The 16,371-nt window shown below is 44.0% G+C and overlaps 4 protein-coding genes across 4 annotated transcripts; 3 read left to right on the top strand and 1 right to left on the bottom strand.

Annotated features, from left to right (window-relative positions):
• Window positions 1–622: 622 nt before the first annotated feature.
• Window positions 623–2,728, bottom strand: PKNH_0202200 (conserved Plasmodium protein, unknown function; the record flags this gene model as incomplete). The annotated part of the gene is made up of 1 exon (XM_002257656.1): window positions 623–2,728. The coding sequence occupies one exon, from the start codon at window positions 2,726–2,728 to the stop codon at window positions 623–625; it is 2,106 nt and encodes a 701-aa protein (XP_002257692.1).
• Window positions 2,729–4,585: 1,857 nt separating this feature from the next.
• PKNH_0202300 (P-loop containing nucleoside triphosphate hydrolase, putative) lies at window positions 4,586–7,873 on the top strand (the record flags this gene model as incomplete). The annotated part of the gene is made up of 1 exon (XM_002257657.1): window positions 4,586–7,873. One exon carries the CDS (start codon window positions 4,586–4,588, stop codon window positions 7,871–7,873), a length of 3,288 nt encoding a protein of 1,095 aa, XP_002257693.1.
• Window positions 7,874–8,617: 744 nt separating this feature from the next.
• Window positions 8,618–9,414, top strand: PKNH_0202400 (conserved protein, unknown function; the record flags this gene model as incomplete). Its single annotated transcript, XM_002257658.2, has 3 exons — window positions 8,618–8,704; window positions 8,885–8,988; window positions 9,336–9,414. The coding sequence occupies 3 exons, from the start codon at window positions 8,618–8,620 to the stop codon at window positions 9,412–9,414; spliced, it is 270 nt and encodes an 89-aa protein (XP_002257694.2).
• Window positions 9,415–10,980: 1,566 nt separating this feature from the next.
• Window positions 10,981–15,730, top strand: PKNH_0202500 (kinesin-8B, putative; the record flags this gene model as incomplete). Its single annotated transcript, XM_002257659.1, has 5 exons — window positions 10,981–14,652; window positions 14,845–14,907; window positions 15,039–15,161; window positions 15,331–15,486; window positions 15,623–15,730. The coding sequence occupies 5 exons, from the start codon at window positions 10,981–10,983 to the stop codon at window positions 15,728–15,730; spliced, it is 4,122 nt and encodes a 1,373-aa protein (XP_002257695.1).
• Window positions 15,731–16,371: the final 641 nt, after the last annotated feature.

Genomic DNA, 16,371 nt, shown 5'->3' on the forward strand with positions numbered 1-16,371 from the left:
GACTGATGATATGGAGCGTTCCCCTATCCTTCTTGGGGAAATGAATCCCCTGGAGAGTCACAGTTGTTTCACCTGGCCCCACAATCACGAACCATCAGAAAATACACTTAAAAGGGCTTCTTTCTTTTTGCTTAGCCTTGAAGCGTTTACATATACATATAATGTATATATACATTTGTATATATATATTTGTATTATTATTTTATTTTTTTTTTTTTTTTCCTGCACTGTTCAGGTGAAAAATGTAACGTTCAGATTGTGTGCACAAAAAATGGGGGCAAGAGAGAGAATAAAACAAAAAAAAAAAAAAAAAAAAAAAAAGGGAGCACAGTGGAGTTGCTTTCTGCATAGGTACCCACAAGCGTAACTTCACATGTACTGGCACACATGCAGATAGCAATCCCCCACACGTAACATCCGTGTGATGGCTGCAAAATGACGAACAAAGTGGTCCACCTTTCGGGTGCAAAAAAAAAAAAAAAAAAAAAAAAAACTCCAGGAGGAAAACGTTGGTCCTTATTATCAAATTCGATTACGTGGATGTGATCCTCCTCGAATGATGCCGGCTGGATACGCAGCCGCTTTGCAAAGCAACTGTTTCTCTCCGCCGTCACACCACATGCTACAGCGGCGCGCCGGCGACGCAGGACTGTTCGTAAAACTTCTGACCGGCCTTATTGGTCTCGCGCCAGTGGTAGAGGAAATTCTTGAACAGTTCCGTCCGCTGCTCATGGTTCAAGTTCAAGTAGTTGTTCACTTGCTGATTTATTTCTTCATCCGAATTAATTATAAATGGATTACTCTCCCGCTCAATGCCATTTGCTTGATTAAAAATATTATTTTTATTTTTATTTTTGAGTCCATTTTCAAGTTCATCAATTTTACAGTGTAATAATGTCTTATCACTTAGCAGGACATTTTTCTCATTTTCAATTTTTGAGTTTTCCAACCGAAGTCCATCAATTTGATTTACAAGGACAACTTTCTCGTTGTTTAAAATTTCGATTTGATTTCTCAATTCGTTAATTTCTTTGTTCAGGTTAAATTCATTTTGTGCAATTTTTCTCAACTGCTGATTTTCATTTGCAACTTTATTCATTTCCATTTCCAGATTGTTATTTAAATCAATTAACGTTTGTACATTTTTATTTAAATTTGATATCGTCCCTTCGGAGCTATTTTTAACTCGGTCCAATTTCTCGTCATATGTAATGATGATATTCCTGAGCTCCTCAATTTTTATGTGGCTATTTTTTTCCCTCTTCAACGTTTCTTTTAATAAATCCGAAACCTTGTTGTAGCTAATTCGTATTTTATTAATCTCCTCCGTGCTTTTCTTCCTATTTCTTTTTAAGCATTCGCAATAACTTAGGAGTTCTTGAAACAAGTACACTATGTCTTTTTTCTTTTCTGCGAAACATTGAGATGATATATTCAGGTACTCCAGACTCCCTTCGTTGATATTCCCCCCGCCTCCCCCTGCCCCTCCTCCCACCTTACCACTCATGGTGTTCCCGTTTTGGAGAAAGTTCATGTTACCTATGTTGGGGCTGTTGAAGTTATTTCCCTGCAGGGTCAAGCTGCTACTAACGCTGCAGTTGTTCGCGCTGCAGAAGGGGTACTCCCCTCCGCCTCCTCCACCGTACTCCGTGCCCCCAACTGTGTACTCCCCCACGCAGTTACCGTACTGTCCTGCATGTGCAGCGTAGTGTCCCCCTGAAAGGGAGTATTCTCCCCCAGAGATGGTATTTTCCGCCGCGCCAAAGCTGTGCGGGGAGGACACAGGCGCGGTGTTCAAATTGATTTTGTTATGGTTCACGCCATGCTTATCAGTATTGAAAGATAACAAGGTGTCTTTGCTCTTCCAAATAGTTCCACCATAATTCTCCGTTTTCCTCTGATCAGAGCCTCCCACCCAAGCACCATTTTTGTGCAACGTACTATTCAAGGGATGCTCATCATTCCCATTGGGGCCGATTCTGTTTCCAATTTCCTTTTTTTCATTACTTACAATTACACAGTTTTTTTTTGGCGTAAAGAATACAGCCTGCCTCATGAGGTAGTTGTTTTTTTTGGCATCGCTCTGGTAGGAGTTCATGGTTGGGTGGGGTGGCAGTTGGGTTGACACTTGGACGGATGGATGGATTAGCAACTGAGAAAGTGCCTTTTCTCCCGGTTTAGGATTCGGAAGCTTGAGCGATTTGTCGACTTTTATTTTTCCCACCCTGCCGTCTGACGTGTCCCTTAGCGTGTCCTGGAGCGTGCCTCCCACCTTGTCGCTTAACTTTTCATGCGCAGGGACGTTACACGTGTTGCCAGACGAGTTCGCTACTTCACTTGGGCCTTCCTTCGAATGGGGGGGGACCGTGATAGTAGCCTCGTCTGCCAGAGAACCGGTGTCAATGCGTGGGTGCTTCTCGTTCAGGTTTCGGCTTGAGCTGCGCCTTTGACCTGTCGCTTGATCGCCCTCTTGACCTACCTCTTGCTTTGCCTCTTGACCAGCCGCTTGACCTTCGCTTCGACTTCGGTTGCGACTTCCCCCCTGGCTTCCGCTTCCGTTTTTTACTTTTAACGCATGGTGCGCATCGCTCCAAGTCGCCTTCCGTGGAACTTCTTCTTCGCCTTGTGATATTTTCGCTTTGTGGTTGCCTAAGTTGTGGGTTCCTTCCTCAATATTTTGGGCTGAACTGCTTTGCCTGTTTTTTTTTTCCGACTGGTAAAATGCCATTCTTTAACTGCAGTGCAAATTTTACCAACTCGGGGTGCTTTTCCTTTTCCTTTTACTTTTTTTTTTTTTTTTTTTTTTTTTGCAAGGTCCCAGTCGCAAGGCCGCGCAAGTTGCATGCCCTTACCTACGAGGCGCTGCGCCTGTGTAGCGGGGTGTGCACATGCAAGGAGTACCCACCGAGTAAGCAGCGGGGGAGACCGACCAGAGAAACCAACCTGCGAGAACCGTCTCATCAGAGGAAGCGGGCGGTCGCACACTGAGTACTCTTGTGTGCAGAAAATAAATGTCCAGAAATGGAACTTGGCGGAGGAGGGAAAAAGGCAATTGTGGGGACCACACGCACGGTAAAAAATTAAAAAGAAAAAAAAAAACCTATGCCTCTCCGATTGAAAAAAAAAAAAAAGAAAGCATGCAACGTTTTGTCCTGACACCCCTGCCGTTTACCCAAAACGTTGTAATTAAGTCTGTTCAGTTGGAAAGTATCAGCTGGGTAAAGTCACGATACATTATTAGCTGTTTTTTTTTTTTTTTTTTTTTTTTTGCGCAGAATGGCGCTATTTGGAGTTGCCTCCCCATGGAGACCTATCGAACAGTTGAGTTTGCCTTGCGTCTCCATGTAAGTTGCAACCATATCATGTATCACCTTGACGTTTGGGTAACGACCTGAGGATATTAAGTAGTTACCTTTCTTTTCGACCACTTCACGTAACCACTGACTTGGATCATCCCTTTCGAATTACTTAAAATGGACAAGTGGTCAGGTGAACTGTCTCACATGGTTAAAAAAGTGGCACTGCGGAAATAGGCCACGGGGAAGCTTCCTTTTTTCCCTCCCCCGGGTTATTACATAGGTGTACATACACGTGCGTACGTAGGGGGGTTTGTATAAATGCTCATTCCGGTTGATCACCCTCCAGTTGTTCCTTCTTTACCGCTTGAAACCCCAATGAGCGCGCCCCCTTGTACGAAACGAATCTTCCACAACTGCGTGCAGAAGGACACTGCCTATCCAACACGACACGTCCATTTGCCCTTCACTAGGAATAGTGGCTTGTACCAAGGGGATGCATACTCCCAAGATGGGATGTTCAGCCGAAAGAAGCAACTCCTTTTTTTTTTTTTTTTTTTTGCGAGTGTAACAAAATGATAGGTAGGTTTAGTAATTCCCAATGGGGGTGTTGGGGGGGACTTAAAGGCCGCCTTAATTTTTTTTTTGCGCGATGCACACGTGCACATTTGTGTATGCCTTAGCAAAAAAAAAAAAAAAAAAAAAAAAAAAAAAAAAAAAAAAGCAAATATGATGAGGGCATATTTATATGATGCGAACAAGGGCGTATTGGGCGAATATGCCTTCGGCGCTCCAAAAATTGGAGAGCGGAACCGCAAAAAGGGGAATAAAATTCAAAGTGCCTTTTAGTAGAGGCATTTTTTTTTATTTTTTGCCGTGCGTGTGATCCCCGCCGCTTACCTAACGTACATGCAACTTTCTCCCATATGAATTTCACCCCTGGGGAAAGACAAATAAGAACACATCGAAGGTGTGTACGGCCCACATCTGCATCAATACTGGTTCGTGTCCGCAGGGGGCAGCTAAACTGGAGAGCATATTTTTGAGAAATAAATATATCTAGGTAGTAGGTCGCCCCTGCGATGTGAACACAATATCTATCGTAGCGTTCACGCCTTGTGACATGTGCCTTCCCTCTTTTTGCTTTTCTGAACAAGTGATAAAAAAGCGACCAAGTGAAGAAGCAAAGGAGAGGAGCAAATTGGGAAGGGCCTGCCAAAAGAGTTGTCCACGAGTAGGCGGTTTATCCCCTTCAATTATATTCTCCCCCCTCCCCCTGAGCGTCGAACATGAACTTCGGATTCAGCGGCATCGACGAGCTGAACGGGCTGGACAATGCCCTCATTGAAGAAATCGAAAAGGAGACCAAGGGTGCCGGTGACAACAAGCGAAAATTTGATATCTACGATGAGTATGAATTGTTGTTAAATAAAAAAAAAAAAAAAAAAAAAAACGAGCATCTGGAAAAAAACGCAAGTTTAGCAGCCAAGGCCAACCTTGAGCAACAGACCACACTCATAAATTCAATCACAGGATCGCCCTTTAATAGAGAATTCCAGAACTACTATATTTTCAATGACTACCGTTTTGTCAGGGAGTATGTTTATAAGAACAACTTAACTTCGGACGATATATTTTTTAAGGCAGAACAACTGGAATCTAGATGCAGGACGGAATGTGCCAAATTAGCTAGCACCAATGAAGACATCGATGAATACCTTAAGATTTACGACTGCAATGACATTTACCCTCCTGTGTATGTGAAGAAGTTGGGTTGTCAGGGAAAGCATGTAGGAAGAAACTACATGCCAAATCTGGGGGATGATACGCAGGAACAACAACAAGGTGGTGGAACCTGGATGACCACTTCCTTCCTCAAACGAAACAAGGAAGAGTTCAGAATAACGCTGGAAAAGGTTCTAAAGGAAATTAAAGAGGAGGACCAGAAGCGGAAGGAGAACAGAGAAAATAAGCCAACGGAATTGGGGGGAGTCTACCAAGATGAGGAAACAATGGGAAAAACGGTGAGGCCACAAACGTCTATCAGTTTTGTGGAAAAGTACAGGGCAAAATATTTCTCCGAACTTTTGACAGACGAAACAATCAACAGGGAAGTTCTCCTGTGGATGAAGCAGTGGACCGAGCGAATAGCCAAAGGGTCAGCGAACATGGCATCCACACAGGGAAATGATAAGAACGAGGAAGAGGAAAACAAGAAAAGTAGCGAATTTCAACGAATCTTACTTCTGGGTGGGTCAGCAGGAAAGGGGAAAACAACTTTAGCATACGTGATAGCGAACCATTTTAAATTCAACGTAATTGAAATTAATGGAAGTGATGACAGGAATAAGGAAACGCTGATCCCACTACTAGAATCCATCGTGTGTAACAACTCCATAGGTTCTAAACCAAACATGTGCATCATAGATGAAATTGACGGCATGACGAGCACGCAACAAAACATAGAAGCGGTTATGAAGTTTCTAACGAAGAAGGACAGGAGAAATAGGAGCATCATCAAGAGACCAATAATTTGTATCTGCAACGATATTTATCACAAGAGTTTAAAGGAACTCCGAAAGATAAGTAAAGTCGTTGTGGTGGATAGTGTCAATTACGAAACGTTGAAGGGGCGCATCCATTTTATCTGTGATCGGGAGGGCATCAGCATAGGCAACGATACGGTTAGCAAGTTGGTGGAGATTTGCAAGGGGGATATTCGGGCTATTCTAAATACGGTGTGTTTCCTCAGCATCGGGGGCGGGAGCACTTCCAATGGGGGTACGAATGGCAGCGCGTCTGTTATCGGTCAAAGGACACACAAGCAGAGACGCAAGGTAGTAATCACCATGGACCTACTCAACGCATACCTCTTCTACAAAGACGCAAACAACAACTACATGGAGCTTCTTAACATGATATATGTGAAGAACAAAAATAAAAAAATGATCAAACAGTTGCTACAGGAGTGTTACCAATTCTTCCACCTTAATTTGTCGAATGAATACAACTACCTTCAAACCTATTACTACGTGTACGACAACCTCATGAATATACCTTTCAACGATTTCGATTTTTGTAAGTTGAGTTACTCTTTGGATTTCCTCTCTTTCTGTGATAATATGGAATATAGGCAGAAACAAAATTTCAATTACTCCATGCACAAGATGTTGTTTTACGCTGTCTACCTTTTCATCCTCATTATTCATCTGAATATTAATTCGCATGTCCAGTATATTCTCGTTCATAACAGCCACAGTAACTATAACCGTACGAAACAACTAAGCGTGAAACAGATCAAGGAAAACTTTTTAAATGAAAAATTCGGAGCCATAACTTATAAGTATATCTACTCCAAACAGTTCTTCTTTGAAACCATCAATTATATTTTCTCCTTCTTCTACATGAATGAATTCTTCTACAGAAATGTCCACCTGTGGGGAACGGCTAGCTATTTCAACGACTTGGATGCCCCCAAGTATTCCCTTGTTCCATACCATTTTAATAACGTTAACAAATTGAAGTTGTTCTGCTTGAAGTTGCTTCACGTGATGACACTTTTTAATATTTCATTCACTAACGTGTCTATGTCGTCTTCATCACTGGGACCTTTTCATTTTGGTCCGCACAGAGGTAATCAGCCCTTTCGGGGGGCACCAGCAGGGGGTAACCCTACCGGTGGTAACCATGTTGGCATGAACAATGCCAGTGGTAACCATGTAGACGGTAATCATGTCCGTATGAACAATGCCAGTGGTAATCATGTTGGTGGTAACAGAAGCTCCCTGGGCGAGGCCGACAAGGTGTACGTCTTCGACCCGTACGTGGACGACTTCCTCCTCTACGCCGAGAAGAAGGAAACAGGCTACAGGCAATTCCACCAGATAGGCAAGCCCCCCATGGCCACCTCGACGATGCTCACCCCTCACGCCAACACCTTTCACTTCCAAACCTTGGATAACCTCCTCAACAACACCGTCTGCGAAAAATTAAATCAATTGAAGAAGTGGATTAACAACCAGTCAGTTTACTATTCTGACAAGAAAAAACAACCGAACCAGATGCATATTATTAAGGCTTCCTCCTCCAAGACAAACAAAGGAAAGTTCGAAGTTAACTATTCTCCCAACTTTGACAAATCTCTGACTGATATAATTTTAATTGCACAGCAGAAGGGGTATCAGAAGGCATTTTCTATTTATTTTCCAAATGAGCTAGCTGAAGATGGTGGTGTGGGTTTTACTTCTGGAAAGTTAGATGCAAAAACGGGTTCAACGGATAAACAGGCAAAAGGAGGAGGCGCAAATGCATTCGCACTTGTATCGGGGGCCAAGAACTTCAAAAATGAGCAGAACATTTTGAAGACCAAAATTTTACACAACACGGGAGATGCTGCCCTCACCATCGCCGACCTCATCAAAGAAGAAAAGATTTACATGGATCGCAACATCAACAAAGATAAGAAGATTTATTTCACGGGGAAGTACGTCAAGACCAAGGGCTATTACAAGAACATCGAGGAGCGATGCAATGCCGTTCTTCAGCCCCTCCACTTTTGCGTCTTCCAGGGGAACTAGGCTGTGTCTCGGTTGATATGGTTGTCGGCCATTAACCATTTTAACCGCTTTTTACAACTTCTACCCCCTTTAACCCCTTTTCCTTTCCCACTTTTGGCGACCACTCCTTTTTTCGCGCTTACCGCCTTGTCCCTCCATTTAGTCAGTGTACCTCTTAAAGAGAGTCCCCCCCCAAAAGGGGATTTAATTCGAATATATACCCCCCTCCAACTGGCACTGTGTAATTTTATTCTTCTGCCATTCCTCCGCCACCTTCATCGGTAAGCGGTATGTAGTTACTTTTCTTCGCGAAGGGATGAGAACAGTTACCTTCGCGTCATAGCACAGGTGACATTGTCATGATGGGATGATCAGCTACACGGAAGTGCAGCAAAAAAAAAAAAAAAAAAAAAAAAAAAAAAAAAAAAAAAAAAAAAAAAAAAAACAAGGAAAAAAACAAGGAAAAAAATTCACCAGTGCGTGTTAATTACCATGGGTCGCTTCTCCCCGCACAAGGTGTGTTCTGAACAATGCGGAACACTTCTCCACGTTTAATTGGCACTCCTCTTGGCATGTTACTCACTACAATTAACCAATTTGGGAGATACACCCTCCCCCTTGGGCCAGATTACTTAGGAGTAACGGCGATGCCCTGTGAAACATAGCACCCTGTCAAACACAGCGCCCGTCAAGCCTGATGTTCTGTTCAACCCCGCGGTGTGCCCGAGGAGCCAGCTAAACCTGGAGGGAATCAGAATTGTGAAGATGGGAAAGGGCTGCAACACATTTGAGCTCTTCATGAATCAGTACGTCGTAAAGTACAAGAACACCAAAGTTTGCTATCTCTGCAAGGTAATTCTCTTTGCGCTCTTCAGCTCGCCTATGGAGAGGCAGCCCATCAATGGCGGCAGAGCATATGTACATATATATACGTATGTATATATACATATGTATATACGTATGTATATATGTATATGTATGTACGTATGTATATATGCGTGTGTGTGCTTTTTCCCCTCCCCACCTTAACAGAACAAAGTAACCATGAACCACATCGAAAAAATGGAAGACGTCTGCCCCAAAATGTGGAGGCACTTTCACGGCCTCACCATGCAACCCCAGTGCCCCTTGCAGAGGTACTCCCCCCCAAAAAAAAAAAAAGGAAAAGGAAAACCCACAAATGAACAGCGACATGGAGAACATATCCAACTCGTGTGTATATATTATCTCTACGTATGACAGAAAATCATATCGTACAGAAAAACAAGGAATCGTAAAAAGTGTGGATATTCGCTTGTTCGACCTGTCATCTGTCCTCTATATACACACCCCTTACGATTAATTCCGAACTGATGGTTACTTTGCCATACGTTAACCCTTCGCTCGGCTGTGTTACCACTAGTGGGGTGTATATTCCCCCCCGTTTCTTTGTCACACCTCACACATTCACTAAACTACTTCTCCCATCCACCCACGCACATAGTTTTGGACAGGTACTACGTATAAAAGACCTGCGGTTTGAAGAGCTAGAAAAGTACAGGGATGCCCTGCAGCGGAAGTAGCTGGTTGAGCCAAACCAAAAGGGAGAACAAGCGATCGATTGAGAAGACGAGCGGAAGAATAGGCCAAGCTCCCACACAGTGGAATGCAAAAAAAAAAAAAAAAAAAAAAAAAAAAAACGGGGCCTTAGTTTTCTTCCAGGCTACATTTATTTACGCCCCATTATTAGACCTCCCCCCCCAAGGGAAGAACCCTTCCTCTCTTTAATCCTTTTCCTCCTTTAACTTAAAGCAGAGTGAGGCATATTTCTCCCTGTCACCCCAACTGTGCTTAGCCGTTGCTATCCACCAAACGGGAGGTCCCCCCAAGGGTCCTTCCTCAGATGCATTTCATTCTCCCGGTTTGCATTTAAAAGAAAAAGCGTTTTTTCTTTTTTCTTTTTTTTTTGTCAACTTAGCAAACTATCCACTTCGTACGGGGACATTTAAGAAAGTGTAAGAATTTCAAATATGTTCATGTAGGTCCGATTAGAATCAAGCGATGGGAGGCACGCACAGAATGGGACCACCACAAGAGTGATGACCGTGATGGTAGAGCATTTGGATACTCTTTTTAACAACCCCTTCCGCCTTCTCAATCCAAGGGTGGGGAATCTTATCACTTCGAATTAGAATCAACCCGGGGGGGTGTTCTTTTGGTCTTTTCTCTGGATGTCTCTTATGAACCTCTCCCTACTGTTTATCACTTATGTGTATGATGGGTGCTCATGGCGTTCTGCTCATCTGTCTCACCTCACTGTTGATTTGTTCGTCACCTCCTTGAAGAGAATCCCCTTAGCCGACTAGAAAGTATGACACACCTCTTTAAATACACAGAGCAAGATTTACTTATCTTCCAAGGGGGGGAAGCAGCTTGGGATTTTCCACTTCGTCTCAAAACGCAAACGTATGGACTATTCTAGTTAAATGGGGAAAGTGTACTTTTTCTTTTTTTTTTTTTTTTTTTTTTTGCTCTTTTTTTTTTTTTTAATGGAGAAAATATAAACACAAGCAGTGTGCAATTTTTATGCGTAGTGTGCTTTTTGCGAACACGAGAAAAAAAAAAAAAAAAAAAAAAAGAGGAAAGACGAATGAGAAGAAAAAAGGAACGCGTCAAACTTATGCACGCACCAATGACACTCTCTCACCTTATTAAAGTGTTAATGCGCGAAATGTGCAAGAGTGAGCATATGGAAGGGTAAGTTATCTTTCCGCCTGTTCCTCCCTTTTTCTCTCCCCTAAGGCTAACACGGGTAGACTCACCTCGTTAAATCGAAACGGTTAGCAGGACTTCCCATGTTTGCAGAGTACCTTCGCAGGGGGAAGCGTACCTTTGAGCGCGCTGGAACAAAGTAGTGAGCTGATCCCCTCAGGGTAAACACCACAAATCCACCTACGCGGGAAATCTAATCCAGACGGGATTATAGATTCCCACATTTCCAGTATTATCTTCACCGCAAGCCCTTTCACTCCTTCTCTCAACTCTCCAGTCATATGTCTATTCTCCTTACCCCCTAGTATGAACCCATTTTCAGCTCAAGACAAGAAAAAAAAAAAAAAAAAAAAAAAAATTAATAACAATGAATAACAATGAATAACGGTGAACATGAGAAGAGATCCGACTCTATGGATGAGTACAAATGGGTCCAGGCAGAAATGGGCGAGACGAGTAGCACAGCCAAAAACATCTGCTTCGCTTCCTCGTCGAAAGAGGCACAAGAGGATGTGTGCATATCTAACCGAACGACGGAAAATGACAACGATAAGGAGGAACTACCGGGTGAGTACTTTTCCTCATCGGATGGGTCCGCAAGGGAATGTTACGGTGGGGCGGATGAAAGGGGTTCCGACCCTATGGTCTGCAGTCCTAATGGACAGGACAACCTTGCCCTGTCAAACAACCTAGCTGCTCCCCACTTTAGTAGCTACTCAGATCCCACCCTTGACCGACCTCCCCACGGTGAACAAAAAAATAGTGGAGTAGTCAAAATATGCATCAGCAGCGCCAGCGGAATGGGTGGAGAGTCCTTCCCTAATGGCCCTGAGGGGGAGGGCTCCCCGCAGTGTTACGACGAGAAGATGTTGTCCCCGGTTTATAAGGGAGAGGGGAACCACACCACCAATCAGCACACAAGGGAATGCTCTGCGAACGACGCAAAAATGAACGCAGTGAACGAACTTATGCGAAACATAAGACAATTCAACCACTCCATGCAGTCCATATCGTCCACCAGTGATACGCTCTTTCAACAGAACCTCTCCAAAATGTATTCAGAACTTGCATCTACTAAAAATTTAGAATCCCTCAGTGGGTTCTATGAAGAACTTCCCCCTAGTGGACCTATATCAAAGGAAGTTCAACAGAAACAAATGCATGACTTACCAACAGGGAAAGAAGCAGACACCGCTGTCAACATTTATCAAAACATCTACAACGATTGCAAAAACCAAACTAGCTGTGCTGACGAAAGGGAAAGACAAGACACACTCAACGACATGGAAGAGCAGTGGAAAGAACAACGTGAGAAGGATACTCCAGGAAACAAATACTCCATGGGTGAAATCAGTCCCTTACATCTGTCAAAGAAGGACTCCAATGGTATTTCATCGAATCAGTGGGAACAAATGAAGAGGAGCTTCTGTGATATTGAAAATAATTTAATGCACCTCAGTAGGGCCACCATGGGTCCTACTGTGATGGGTTCTGCCATGATGGACACTATACGGTTAGAGGCGGATGGGGCATACCGAGCGTTTACCGGAGGGGTCAGCTCTCCCACCACACCAAACCTTTCATACGAGACGATCGACATGGAAAAATGGAACTCCTCTAACGAGTTCTTCCCCACAATGGACTACACGGTTGTTCAATCGAGGCATATAAACCTGGACATCGCAGGTTCCCCCAAGGAAGTTCCGTTAAGCATCGCCTCCCCCAAAGTGATCCCCCCAAGTGTGGCCTCACCCAAGGCGGCTCCGCTACGTGTGCCTTCCCCTAGGGCGAAGCTGACCAAACTAAACCTCGGGAAAGCTAACAATCTGCAAGGTCATCTGTTCGCCAAGGAGGAGGAAGATCCCGTCAAAATGGAACCTGTCAAAATGGAACCTGTCAAAATGGAACCTGTCAAAATGGAACCTGTCAAAGTGGAACCTGTTAAAGTGGATCCCGTCAAAGTGGAGTTCAGCAAAAGCCAGAGCACGATGCCCAAAATCAAATCTCCCAGAAACGTTGCCAGGGGTACTTCCAACAAAACCATAGTGAGTGCACCAAAAATTGTAAAGCTAAAAAGTAAAGCACCAAACGAGACGGCGAAGACACCAAAGATGATGAAGCGGAACAGCGACGGATGTGGCAGTGCTGGTGGGGTCAAACCAGAGGGAAAAGCTACCACAACTCCGACCTCTGCAGTTATTAGTACCAATACATCCTCCGTCACATCTGCAAACCATGGGGCGGTCTCCAACGTATCACATCCAAATGCTGGGTCCCCAACACACCAAACCATCCCCACATGTGCAACAAAACAGACCAATAAAAATGAAAAAGGCGGCTCTACAGAAAAGGATGTAACGTACAACATGAACGTGGTTATCAGGTGCAGACCAATGAGTGCTAGCGAAAAGAACGAAGGCGCAAAAAATGTAATAAAAATATTAGACAATAAAATGATAGTGCTTCTAGATCCTTCAGATAATTCAGATAATGTACTGAGACAAAATAGAAGCCGAGAAAAAAAGTATGTCTTCGATTACGTCTTCGATGAGACTAGTTCCCAAGAAGATGTATACAAGAACAGCGTTAAGTGTTTGATAGATGCAGTGATCGCAGGGTATAATTCCACAGTCTTTGCTTATGGAGCAACAGGCGCAGGAAAAACGCATACTATTATAGGACATAAGAATGAACCCGGAATCATGAACATGATTCTGAGAGACTTATTTGATAGAATCAAAAAGATGGAAGTAATGAATGAGTACAAAGTCAAGTGTTCTTTCATTGAGATTTACAATGAAAATATATGCGATCTGCTGAATCCGTCTGATGAGTACCTAGATGTAAGAGAAGATCCCATTAAAGGAGTTACCGTGTCAAACATTTTCGAGGTCTGTACTACATCTGTGGAAGAAATTATGGAACTAATACATACGGGGAATAAAAATAGAACCCAAGAACCCACAGATGCAAACAAAACAAGTTCTAGAAGTCATGGAGTTTTACAAGTAATCGTAGAGGAAACAGAAAAGGGACAAGGGATCTACCAACAAACGAAAAGGGGAAAGTTATGTGTCATCGATTTAGCAGGAAGTGAAAGAGCAAGCCAAACAAATAACAAAGGGATGAGACTCTTGGAAGGAGCTAATATTAACAGATCACTTCTAGCCTTAGGGAATGTAATCAATGCACTAGTGTCCAGAAGCAAAGGAACAAGCAAATCTAATTTTATACCTTTTAGAGACAGTAAGCTTACTCGCTTACTGAAGGACTCTCTAGGAGGAAACTGCAAAACCGTCATGATAGCCAATGTGAGCCCCTCCCATCTATCCTATGAAGACACACACAACACTCTCAAGTATGCCAATAGAGCGAAGAACATAAAAAATGTCGTGACATCTAACGTGGTCGTGGTGAAGCAACACCTCACCATGTACATCGACGTCATCGAAAAACTCAAAAGTGAAATCGAATTCTTAAAAGAACAGTTACATGAGAAGGGGAAGATGAATGACTACATCAGTTCCACGTCCACCAACTTCGACTACTACGACCAACTGAAAGAGTACGAACGGAACTGCTCCAGAGAGGAGCTCTTGAACATTATCTCCACGTTGAAGCGAGAGAACCAACGCCTCCGAATGGGCGAGGGTGTAGACGCGACGGATGTGACAGGCGCGACAGATGCGATAGATGTGACAGATGTGATAGATGCAACAGATGCGGCTGATGTAGCAGACATGCGTGGTGCGGATGACCCTGTTGGGAACGCTGGACAGATGCACTTACATCACGATGAGGAAATAACAAAACATCAACAAGAGTTGAGTGATTTGAGAGCCGTCAACGAGAAGCTATTCGTCGACAACAAGAGGTTCCACGAAAAGCTTCAGGAGTACATGCAAATTTCCCACAACCTGCGCGTCCTGAATGAGGAGTACAAGCGGCAGATAGACGGGTTCAAGGCCATGATGCACAACAGCGACGCCAACCACGTCGAGATAAAGAAGAAGCTCGATGACCTGCGCAAGAAATACGAGCAGCTCAAGGTTTAGCGCGAGTGGTGTATTCAACTGCAGGCAATTTCCGAGGGTTATGCGCGGGTTATGCGCGGGTTATGCGCGTACTAGCATCCCCTCTCCCACGTGACCACCACGTGACCATCACGTGACCACCACGTTACTACCACATTGACACCACCTTACCACGGGACTTCACGTCACTTACCCCCACCCACCCAGGAAAACACGGAGGATAAAGAGAACGACGACGTGTTCGACAAATGGAAAAAGGAACTAACCAAAGTAATGGGGGCTCATTTTTGTGGAGGAGACGCTCTCCGGGGGGGGGTTTCGATTTCGGTCCATTCTACTCCGTGTTGCTTGCTGTAGTCTCTCCCCAACTTCACTGCCTGCTTTACCCCATCCCCACGAAGGTGTTGGACGAGAGGAAAAAGATAAAGTCAGTCATCCTAAGTGTCGAGAGGAGACTCATCACGAACAAGGAAGTTGGGGCGGGTACCTTTTCCGAGGCGGAACTCCGCGGGCTGTACCAGAAGGTAATTTATTGGGCCCATCAGGAGCAGCGCTCGTGGCGTCGGTGATGGCCTAAATGGTGTGCTCCATGAGTGGAAGATTTTTGTATGATAGACGGCCAAAACGTGTATGTTTGGCGTGCGTGTGCGCTAAGAACATGGCTCCTCTCCAAACCATTTCGTCGCGCCGCAGAAAAGCAAAATGGACGAGGAACTGCAGAGGAACATCCTGCAAACAAACGAGTTGCTAAAGGAGCTCCCCCTCCAGATAAAGGACGAGAAGACGAAAAACTTCCTGTTTCTATTTTACACAAACAAAGTACTCCTGCAGGAGAAGGAGGAGCTACAGGTAATTTCGGTTCGGTGACCTTGTGACTCGCGCACCACCGAGACCAGCCATATTTGAAGCCATGCATGTAGCCGCGTGTGTACTCATCTGTACCACTTTATCCATCGCTTTCTACTCTGCTTTTTCCATCGTGCAGGAATTCTTCGAGCTCTCATCAACTATCATTAGCCAGAAGGAGAAACAAATTAGCAGCTTGAAGGATCAATTAAAAATGACTGACGCCTGTCCCCCGCTAAAGATGTGAACGCCTATCTTGGCTCGGAGAGGGAGGCAGGTCCACCCAGTAGCACCTACAACGTGCACATAGGCACTGATTCTGATATCCCATTTTGAAGGAAAAGCAAAAGTATGTCTTCTCCGACGCGTGAAGAGCACAAAATGGTTGCCATCTTCGCAGTCTCCCAAATGGTCAAAGGGGCCTAAGTGTACTAAACATCGCTCCAACTTTTCACGAAGTGGAGTTCCCTTACACCCGTTTGGTCCTCTTACGTTTCATTGGAGAACATGTGCCCTGCGGTGTCGAGACCCAGCGTGTCGACATTTTTTTTTTTTTTTTTTAAAAAAAAAAAAATGTACACAACTGTTCGCCGTCGACAAAGGTCCGCATGCAATTTATCGTGTCACATGTTGTTATGTCGTTCTTTTCTATTTTCTCAAATTTCTTTTAATTTTTAAAGCAGGGTACCCACAAAGGTTAGCCGCTGCGCAATCGTAGAAACGTTCTTATATATATGGATATGTATTTTTTTTTTTTTTTTTTTTTTTTTTTTTTCCCCTTTGGTATCCCAACCTTTTACATCGTTCAAAGTTTTTCTCTCAATCCGTTTTGGAAAATCGAGCCCGGCGAAATTTAAGTAGCTCGCTCGGCATGAATTGACAGCGCGG

This window comes from Plasmodium knowlesi (genome assembly GCF_000006355.2).
Source record: "Plasmodium knowlesi strain H genome assembly, chromosome: 2".
Classification (NCBI taxonomy): domain Eukaryota; phylum Apicomplexa; class Aconoidasida; order Haemosporida; family Plasmodiidae; genus Plasmodium; species Plasmodium knowlesi.